The sequence below is a fragment of the Halyomorpha halys genome, unplaced genomic scaffold, assembly GCF_000696795.3.
Source record: "Halyomorpha halys isolate HHAL.00 unplaced genomic scaffold, Hhal_1.1 Scaffold343.1, whole genome shotgun sequence".
NCBI classification, from domain to species: Eukaryota; Metazoa; Arthropoda; class Insecta; order Hemiptera; family Pentatomidae; genus Halyomorpha; species Halyomorpha halys.
In genome coordinates, this window is record NW_027109758.1 from 699,709 (window position 1) to 711,037 (window position 11,329).

Below are 11,329 nucleotides of genomic sequence, written 5' to 3' on the forward strand. Positions count from 1 at the left end.
TTTACACTTAGGTTTTTGTTTTCCTTTTGTACTATGTGTTTGTATCTTTTTTAGCCCTGAAGAAGCCCTGCAACGTGGGGCGAAACGTTGGCTCATTAAATTAGTATATTTCTACTATTTGAGTTTTTCTTGACCGCACCCGGACCATATTCCTTTCATCATAAACCATATCATGGTTTGATTCCTGAAACATTACCAACTTTTAGGTAGTTATAAATTATTGAAATGAGTACAGCCTCTACAGTACTAGTCTCAACTCTAGTAAGCTCACTAATAATGTTCTTCATGTTTATCTAAATTAATGGAAATAAATCCTTTAAAACTTAAATTTTGTATATGTGTAGTGCTTTCGCTAGTCTTCTCGTTTGGACCGATTTGGCCCGAAAAAATGATCTCGCATCAATTTTATCACAGAGCATCTCCCACTTTCGCTTTAGTAAGTGAAAAAAAAATATCTTGACAATATAATAATTATAATTGCTATAATAATTTAATTTAATCTCTAGTCTCTGCCTATCTCATCTTAGCTGTTGATTGTTTTGTCTTAAAACAACATTGGTCATCAACGCCATTTATACCTTATTAATTTTTTCTTACATTTGTTTTATTTTATTTATTTAGTATTATTATTATTTTTTGTCTGTTCTTTGTTATATTTGGACCAGTAAACCTTTTGATTTAAAAAACTGAAATACTAATTTTATTATTTTATCTTCGTCTCAAAGGGTTTTTGAAATATCCGGATTTAATCCTAAGCTATTGAGGCGTGACATGAAATAGGAGCTTTCCTGGAAGATATGCCTAGTTGTCAAATTGATCTTACAATATTAACATTTAGGTGAGGTTTGTTTTGAGATAAGATAGGAGTGAGTGAGCCTCGTGTGACATATTCTCAGCCTAGTCAGTACGACCTCCGTTCTATGGCATTTACGGCTGGAGGTACCACAGGGCATGATATCATTTTTATTAATTTTTAGTTTACTCATTGGGCTTTTGTTCCATAAATTGCCGTCTACCCACCCGAATACTTCTCTTGCAGCTCGATCGGCCAGTTCAACCCCGACAATTCCTACACTTGAAACACCGTAAATGTATCTGAAATACGACAGATTTTGTAGATTAATAAGGTAGAAATGGGTGCAGGAAATTTTCGTTGCATATAATCTAAACCTTTTCACGAGCTTAACGTGTCGGTAATTATTATTGTGGGTCAAAGACAAACAGAAGTGAAGTGCTGCTGCAGTTGAACTGAGTTAAGCAGTATGTTGCATAGTTCGTGGAATTCCCTCCTAGTATCTCTCATTCTTTTAACTATTTATCTTTAGTTTTACTTAGGTGGTCTTTAGTTTCAAATCACAACATTCATTTCGTGAATTGTTTTTTCTCAGAAATTAGGAAAATATATAATTCAGTTTCTCATATTCATAGAGTTTTAAAAAATCCAGTGTGGTGTACGCATCATACAACTTGTACTTAGCAACGTCCCCAAATTTTGTATATTGGCTCATGTTGAAATTATCGATATTTTTGTGCTGTTCGAAAAAATAAAATCAAGAAGTCCAGAGGAGGTAAAAATAATAAACGAATTTTTTTTATTTTTCTGTTACCAAAAAAATTTCGTATTTTAGAATTTCTCGAGGCGGGGATAATAAATATAAATTTTGTTCCTGCCAACACTGAAATAGTTTAACAATATAAGTATAGCTGTATTTTACTTTTATTTACTTTATTTATTTTTTATTGTCGTATTTTTGATAAATTTTAGTACTTTAGGGAAGGTCACCTGATTGGGCGGGGTATTGTATTACAAGTTTTATAAGGAATAAGCGGTCATATTGATCCAGGGTATTGTTAATGTTCTAATCTTCATTACTTCGCAAGCGCACCTAACTCTGGAACTTAATTCATACACCGCCAATAATTTTTACAGTTACAGATGATTCACAAGCAAATGGTGTAGAAAATCGTTTTAGAATTAGGCCAGAATTCGTATAAATATAGTCAAGAACCATCATCATTTCCCTAGACGATTCGAGGAGGTTAAAATTATTACCATGATTTTATCACAAATGATAGCAAATTAAATTTTACAACGAGTTTTTCTGCAAGCCTGTATGATTTTCAACACAGTTGGTTCGCAGTTTTTCAAAAACCGTAAAATACTGTTTGCGGATATTATTTGGCGATTTGACCTCCAGGTCGCCTTATATAAAAAAAAAATTACTGTAATTGTATTAAAATCTAATTTTCTTCCAGAAAACGTAATATGTATATTATATCCCATCTCATTTAAACAAGTATAATAGGACATTTAGTATATATCTGCACCTTTATGTACGTATATCCTTGGAGCGTTCTGGTCGGGGTGAGAAGAGTTAGATCTTATTCCTAGAAAGAGTTAGAAATATTCCAGATTTGAATCTACTGCGAATAAATCTGCCATTACATATACTGGTAAATGAATAAGCTGTTCTAGTTGAGTTTTACGAGCTCTTACCGACTGGCTAAAAGTTTTCATAAATTCATTTTTCTCAATTTTATTGTTAAAATAATTGCTGATTTGAAATTATGTTTATTAAAAATGACAGAGATCATTAAAGAAAAATATATCTCACGTTACACAGTCAAGAGAATCAGAATATTTCGATATTAAAGTTATTCAAATCTCCCAGTATTGGATGAGGAAGTTTGTCTATAAGATTAAAAACAATTCCACTAGATGGCGTTAATGTCTCTGCGTTTGAACTGCAGATCGGAAATACCTGGTCGTCTTATTTGTTAAATTATATTTCAAATCACGTATAGAATGTGTCCCAAATATTTAATATTTCGTTAATTTCTTTTTATTAAGATTTTTTCAAGTATGTCCCTATTCTAAATAGTTTTCTGTTTTACACCAAAAAAAAAAAATTTCATTTATAGTTAATTAATCAGTAGTTAACAGCCTACTTACTAATGCTTACTAGTTGTTGCATAGTTAGGATGTATAAGGGATTTACTACCACTGTTAGTATAATGATTAATTTGTTTTATTTTAGTTAATCAAACTTTATCTTTAGTTTCTCTTCTTTTAATTAGCTGCTAATTAATTAATAAAAGGTAAAAATAAATATAGGGGAAAAAATTTAATTAAATTAAAAGAAAAATCTTGAAAAATATTATTATTAGGGTATTACTGAAAGATCCCCGAACAGCAGTGAATAAGTAACCAGTCGACATTTGTCTTTTCCGGCATTATGAGATAAAAATCACATCACATGTAGGAGTTCATAATGTCCCTATGTAACTGGTAGGAGGGGTGTTAACTCCTCTACCCCCAATAGTTGACGAACCGAAAATAGTGGAAACTTTAGGATCCGGGTAGATTTGAGAGCCTGCACATAACCGAGAAAATTATGGTAAAATATTTTGCTTAAAGAGTTACTAAAATTTAAAACCAACACTAATACCTCCGAAGTAAGGAATATTTTAGGAATAATGTTGTGTTTGAATAGAAAGAAAAAAGTTGTCAATTGTCAACATTCGCTTGAAGAAAGTGGAAATTACAAAAAAGCTATAAAAATAAAAATTTTTTGGTTATATTTTATAGTTTCTGATGATATAATACAATCTGTTACACTCACGAACAATGAGAAAGAGAGCTCTACGTTTACAATCATACCATATATACATAAAAAAAATTAAAAATAAAACAGAAGATTAATATAAAATAAAATAAATAATATATGCACACCTCAAATAAACAGAAGTAGATAAATAGCAAAATTAGTAAAAACTATGGTAAACAAATTAAAATAAATCGATCAAATAAAAAATCCTTTCATTAAAATCATTTTTTAAATCCTTTCAGTTATGTTTATTATTTTTAAATTTTTTTTTTTTAACCATTATTATTTAATTTTTATTTTTTACTTTATTTTCATTTTAGCAGTTGTTAATTAAATTATTAGTTGTATCACTTGAGATCAATTTATATTGTAATAATCTAGCTTAAAAATTATATAGCCTCCACAACGCCCTCAAAATTTTAATTACATTTCACTTATGTCTATCATTTTTGGCAAGTGTTATTTTGGCACCTAGGTTAGATGTTATCATCTGGTAGGACCTTGCTGGATGTAATTCTTTAAATTAATAAAAGAAAATTTAAAAAACAAAATAAATCATCTAGAACAGCGTTTCCAAAACATTTTTCACCGCGGAATCCTTCCTTAGCTAAAAAAGATTCGCGGCACACTAGTCGAACTAAATAAGGTTGAATATGAAGGAAAAGATGAAAAGCAGTGCAAAGTAAATGCTGAGTGTATTTGATACATTAATTTTAATTTGTTTACTCTTTTTTTTTCTTCTTTTGTAATATTTTGAGAAAGAGGCCTTCACAAAAAACTAATCTAAAGCACAAAGTAACCCACTTTTACGATTACATTGTATGATTGTTTCTTTTTGTTTAGAATAAGACCCTGAGCATCATAGTTTTTATGTAATCATAAATATTTTTTTCGTTAGTGTTGAGATCGGATAAGATGTATTGAACGCTTGTCGTGTGAAATTATCAGGAGAAAAAATAATTCTTTGTGTTTGAGTCAGGGAATATATTAGTTTGAAATGTGTACTTTGCGGTTTGTTGATGTTTGTTTGATATTTGGCATATCCTTGTGAAAGGATCATCCTTCCGTAGATTTGATAATCTCTGTCACAGTCGGTGAGTTCGGTGTATAGATGGGATTGATTGCTTTGTTTCATCTGTATAGTTGCTATTGCAAAGTAAACCCGTTTGTAACATTTTTTTTTTCATTTATTTTTACAAGTTTTTTTTTAGGTTTATTGGAATTAAATCTTATGAATTACGATTTTTGGAAACTGACAGGTTTACCAAAGATCGTATAAGAAGCCGTAATTGCTATTAATATTAGAACCTTGTAATATTTATTTTATGTTATTAACGTAGTTTTCGTTGTTTCGTAAGTTTGAATGGTTGACAAATTAGGTAATTTTTATAAATAATTGGAAATAAAGAAACTAATTTAAATCTAGATCAATAGGACGAATAGAGTAATTGGATTAGGAAACTCTGAACAAGAACATTAAAGACAGGATTCTCTGCTGGCCAAGTATTGGAGGGTTACTGCCAGACCTGATTGGTTTCACTTTCCTCTTATGGTGTCTCCTTTGCAATATTTGAAACGAACATTTGCGCTTAATGTTACATATTCTCTTCCTAGTTAAGTCTAGAAAAAAGTTTATTAATTTATTTAATTGCTAATTCCTTGCCTTTATTTAAACGTAGTCTTATAAATGTTTACTTCAATTTTAAGTTAATGCAGGTGTTCAAAAACGGAATACATCAACACACGAATTTAAATACATATACAGAGGTATGTAAATATTGTATTCCTCATTATGTCTTAAAAAAACACTTTGATAATCTTCTAATAATTCAAATAATAGTCATACATTGCAAGCTACTCCATCATTGTTTAAAGCCGATGGGGACAAAACTTTGCTAAATTCTTTTCAGTTCATTCTGCAAGTGTTCAATGGAAAGGAACTTCATACTGAATTCCGTTACTATTCAGGTAGTTGGTTAGTATAAAGTGTGACTGTCTTTTGTTACTTACTTCTCCGAAAGTTCTCAACCGATTTATCTGCTGTTTTTTCAGAATATTCGGTTTTGTCTTGGGAACGTTCAAAACTGTCGAAATCCTGTTAAAATAAATAGTGCAGAAAGAAAGTTACTATCAAAATTAAACAATAATTGCGCATAACTCAAAATTTTATACTGTGGGGTTTTAATAGGCTCCACAGGGTTGACTCACGGCTACAGTAGTAGAATAAATAATTGTCTGTCACAGCCGGATTCCAACCTAGGTCCTTGGAGTTAGTAGGACAGTGAACACCAAGTCACCCTTGCTTCCATTTTCACATTTCATATTTTCATACAATTGCCAAATAGAATACTGAAAAGTTAAAAATAATTTAATTTATGACTTTATTTCGATTTATGATTCATATCCCTTTTCAATTAACAAGAATAAGTCAGTGAAGAAGTCAATGAGCTATTAATAGAACATTTAACTGCATAAATCTTCAAACTATTAACACTAAATAACATCCTCTAAAGTGACGGTAAATTTCACAGATAAAAAACCAATTTACTCGTAAATTAGTGGTTGAAAAGTGTTCAATATAGGTCATAAAATTTATTGGTTTATTCTTTTTAGGGTTCGGAGAATTGTGATTGTACTATGTCGAATCCTTTTCGGAAGAATAAAAAATTCAAAGAAAAAAAAACAAGTCTTTCCATTTTGCTCTGAGCTCGAAAAACATACGTTATTCCAATAGCTTCTACTAAATTTAATTAAAAAAAGAGTAAATTATCAACAATTTAGATTCTAATGACTTTATTGATTGTTTGTATGGTACATTTTGAAGCGAGCCAATTCGAAATTATAAGACAGGATGTAGTACGGCCGTAGGAGACGCATTTGTGTTTGAAACATTTAGTGTAGGTTGATTTTTTTAAAAAATGGATGATTTTCATTTAATAGAAAAAAATTGGCAAAAGATTGATTTTTTAAACAGTTTAATATATTTCATAATTTATTACCATTATTAATATCGTTTTTAACACGTCGAATTTGGAAAGGACTGGCTTATTTAAAACATTTGAAGGTTCCAGGATGATTCTTCAGTTACCGTCACATTGTGTCAAAATTGTACAAAGCAAGTGAGCAAAGACTAAATAAGTTTTCAATCTCACTTGAAAACTTATTTAATCTACTAACATTGGATAATGATTAAATTGTAATAGTTTTATCAGGTGGGCAATAAAACTCAGCTTTAATTTATCATCTTACACAGATATTTAAACTAAAACCTCTAACCAGACTGTGAGAACTTTAAAAATGTACCCATACACACAGACCATTTTGCGATACTTGTTTATTTGGTCTCAGAAGACATCAAAAGGTGTATTTTCGCCGAAAACTGGAATTCGAAATTTTTCAAGATCGCTATACTTCCCCATACTATATATTTCGTATGTAGGTAAGTGAAAGTAAAAACGCTCAAAACGATTACACAATGGTTTATTATTTAAATTAATTATTTTATTGTTTCAGTAAATAACCAAAAATAAAGTATTTGGTGTGTCCAGTAAAACGACTTTCGTAATAGCTTTGTATTCAAAGTCTAATACGAAAACTGTGTATTGGTTACTATTAGGCCAATTAATATCTGCGATGACAATTTTCTAGAATTTATTTGAAAGTTCCAGAAGTTGTGTTATCTAACAGGTTGTTTGTTTTATTTATTTTTTTATTGATCTATTATAAAGCTTTATCATTATTGTAAATAATAAACCAAATTGGTCGACTACCGAAAATCAGTTAACTCTTTTATGGAAAAAAATAATATTATGAAGATAAAATTCCATCTCTTAAGTATCCTAGGATCAAAAAAACCAAGGGAAATAAATTAATCTAAGAATAATATGACTGAAAATCAGAGAAAATAGCATGATATTGAACCGTTCCCACTGTAAGTCGATGGTGATGCAGGTTTGCAGAACATATTGTATGGAGAAATGCTCATCTGAAACCCATTGCTACAAAGTTATGAACCTAAGTTATTTATAAAAACAAAAAATAACTTCATTATCTAATAAAAATTGTAGAAACTCCAAAAATATGGCTTAAGGCCTGAGAATCTTCCCACGTGTGTCTCAAACTTAATCTTCTAAATCGAATTTATGCTACTAGATCTAATAATTAAAAAATCAACAGGTCAGAAAACTTTAGGGCAAGGAAATAGGGTACTACTGACAGATCCATAAGAGTTACCCTCATTTCAACATTCTCCTTTGTTTCTCTATGAAGCTAGTTGCTTGGCATCAGATCAGTGTATCTGCCAGAAATTCTTGCCGGAACGTTGGTACTGATAAAATAAGTTTTACCTATTTGTGTTCTTCAGGACAGCACCCTAACCACCTTGGGAATAGATCCATATTCTATACTAATATAAGTTTGGATGCCTACTACAGGTGCAAAAACATTTAAGTCGTTTCTTTCCAAAATCCACCCAGATTCTATTTTTTAATTGTATTTATATGAGTTTTTATAATAAACGTTAATTTTTTAAAAGTTTAAAAAATAATAATTGTTTATTTTGGATAAAATTGAAAGTAATAGATTTTTGAAAGAGGTCCACCGACCTAAAACGAGCATTAAAGAGAAAACTATGAGTAACAAAAATCGTAATACTGAAAAAGCTAAAATGTTAGTTAAAGTGTCTACTACTGGTGCATCTAATCTATAAGGGTTTGTCATTTTATCGGTGATCTATATAAATCAATGCATCAGTATACATACCATAGTCTAATTCAAGAAATAGCAAGTGATCTAATTCAAAATAATCCGACAAGACTGAAAAAGATGTGGATGAGAGATCTCACAACTGGGACCAAATGAAGTTGAGTCTCTGTAGAACGTTACTGGATGATTCATCAACAATATTTTATCATTTTTATGGTAGGCCTGAAAAAATAATTTTTTGAATTTTACATGGAAACTGAAAAAAACATTGCACAGAAATCATAAAAAAGTTCATTAATACATTAAAATTGTATTAGGATTGCATCGATTCACAATTAACATTTCTTGAATTCCTAGGATTTTAAGTATCACTCTTTGCTTAAAATACATTTACCAATATTTTTCTATATGATGCCTCAGTTAAATTAATAATATTTTATATTAATACAAAATTATTTTAATTATGTTTTAATAAATTAAAGTTACATTGTATTCCGATGATGATTTATTGGTTCAGGGTTGTCTAGAGTTTAAAATTAAAATGGCTCAGTTAAAGCGGAAGATGTTGAACTCAGCCAGCCGCCGCTAGAGCGTGCTAATGATGAGTTCTCATATTATAACCCATGCCTTATTTTAGGTTATAGAAAAACTATATGGTACTTAATAAAATTAAAGAGACAATTATTTATCTTTAAGCGTTTTGCTCAGACCAAAACAAAAAACGAAAACGTATATAATACCAGGGAAATTTATGGCGAGTAGTGGGGCAACACTGGTGACGCACAAAGGAGTGGGGGAGCTGACGGCTTTGCAGCTTGGCTCATTGATCGTGAAGAAGCTAAACGTTGTGCGTGTAGATCTATTGAAGAAAGCTCTAACAAGGACTGCTTCTGCCCAGACTGTATGCAACCGTGAATGGTTTTAAGTGATAGTGAGGTGTACGCTACCAAACTGTGGGGTTCAAGTTTCTTTTTGCCCCCTCAGGGGGTCTACTACCCGGTAAGTTCATTCTTCTCTTGCGGCCATGCGCCTTTTAACATATGAATTGTTCAGTGGCATCTAAACAATATCTTTGTTTCTGGTAAATATTGCCATATTACCTCAATAAAGGATTTTTTAAAACTGAGTGTTGAATCATTAGTTACAATTTTTTTTTTGGTTTTTGTGTTTTATTTCACGCCGTGTCGTAAAACTTCAATTCTAAAGTAAATATTTTGGCTATAAATTGATATTATAAGTCATCTGACCCATAATAATGATTATTGCAAAATATTAAATACATAATTTCATTGGCTATACGTATAATTTTAGTTAGTTAATGTCAGCATTTTTAAATGTCTTGTAAATACATTTTTAGAAGTAAAAATGATGAAATAATTAAGATATTGTTTCACTATACTTAAATGTAAGACTTATTTCTGTTATTTAGAGCTATTGAACTTTAATATCAACATATCTATTTTTATTTTTAGATTTTAAGTTCAAATATTTCATTTCTTAAATTTATCCTTCTAGAACTAACCTACTGAACAATTTCATTCGTTCTTGATCCTTTTTAAGTTCAGTTGTTAACATAACCTTTTTGTTTATGTTTATTTATGGCTGTAGGCGACGCCATCTTAGGACATCTGCTTTTAATTTTTTTTATCCTAAGTTTCTATGCATGGGCTTCTTAACTTATACTATTTATTTTCCTATAATTTATTGCTTCTAATTCTTTTCTTCTATTTTATATTTAGAAATTATTGTTTTGGTTTCATAAAGTATTCTACTAACTTAATTATTTGTACCCTTCTTATTTTGCAACTTTAAACTTGTTCATTTCATGTTATAATAGCTAATTTTCTTAAAATAATCCTTGCTAAGTTAGTTTTAGATACTCTATCATGTAAATGTATGCTGTGATTTATTTAAAAGCATGTTTAAAATGTTATTATGATTTTTCTTAAGAAGTGCTGACGATGCATGTGTTAATGTCTCTCATTTGTCCTACATTGGAACTAACTTTTGCTGACAGGTTTGTTGTGTTAAATATAACTAATATAATAGATAATAAGAATATGTCGAAAATTACTAATGTAACCTATATTTTGGTATATTCTTCTATCAATGTAATTGTTTCAAGTATGCCTTACGGGATAGGAATGTGTTGATATTCATTAATGTTTCACATTATCCTCATGTACTACAAATAACATATATATGGTAATAATTTTTATTTCTAATAACTATTTATTTGAATGTATTTGCATCAATCTGCCTCTGGATGTCATTTACATTTTTTCTTTAAATTGGTCATTTAATCCTAACATTAAAACAAGCATTTTTTTATCTTAATCATATTATTTTATTTATATAAGTTAATTTGATACTTCTTTCTCCATAGCTGTTTTATTTTGTTATTAATTATTTTACTAGGTTCTGTCAATTTTACAGTTTGATTGGACCAGAAGAATTCAGTTTAACCTACAAGAAATCGTTTACTAACATTTTTTTGTACTTATTGGTAGTATAACTGATTTATGATCTAAAAAAGATAATATTTTCAATCTACTAGAGGATATAAAACTTATTGAAAATAATATTAATTATTTGCAATTACGAACAAGAATTTGACGCAAACCTTATTGTTTTTATATTGTTCTTATGTTGTTGGTTATCTTCTAGAATGCAGCTAAGGTGATTAATATAGGTATAATGGAGGTCGTTGGTTATTTAAGATTTTTCTAGTAATGTTTATGTTATGGTTTTGACTTTTTCTTGTAGGCTCAAGATATGCGGTAGTTTAATGGTTTTCATTAGTTATTGATTACTAAACTAAACTCTGTACTTAAATATTGATTAATAAATTATTACATGTGAATTTTAATGGGTGTCATAAATTAATAAATGAAAGAATCCATTTTTTTTTTTTAATTATTTTTATATGGTTACTTTATTTTATGAGAATAATAAGTAACAATAAATAAAAATAAGATGTCTAATGAATTCATAAGATTTCTAATTTTTTAAATGTA

General features: G+C 29.5%; 1 protein-coding gene and 1 long non-coding RNA gene across 19 annotated transcripts in view; one reads left to right on the plus strand and one right to left on the minus strand.

Moving 5' to 3' along the window:
- The window catches only part of LOC136795889 (uncharacterized), a 14,204-nt gene extending 5,015 nt beyond the window's left edge, over positions 1-9,189 (minus strand). The window contains exons 1-4 of one of the 3 annotated variants that reach the window (XR_010843596.1): positions 9,053-9,189; positions 8,370-8,534; positions 5,817-5,957; positions 5,494-5,703 (exon numbers count right to left, since the gene is read on the minus strand). This is a non-coding gene — a long non-coding RNA (uncharacterized lncRNA). Of the gene's footprint in view, positions 1-5,493; positions 5,704-5,780; positions 5,958-8,369; positions 8,535-9,052 lie in introns of those variants that run through there. The other 2 variants (XR_010843595.1, XR_010843597.1) reach the window with 2 other exon arrangements.
- The window catches only part of Rbfox1 (RNA-binding Fox protein 1), a 230,189-nt gene continuing 227,953 nt past the window's right edge, over positions 9,094-11,329 (plus strand). For all 16 annotated transcript variants that reach the window (XM_067047937.1, XM_067047939.1, XM_067047943.1 and 13 more), the window contains exon 1: positions 9,094-9,311. In XM_067047937.1, coding sequence (XP_066904038.1) covers positions 9,228-9,311 — 84 coding nt within the window. In that variant the 5' untranslated portion in view covers positions 9,094-9,227. The remainder of the gene's footprint in view (positions 9,312-11,329) is intronic.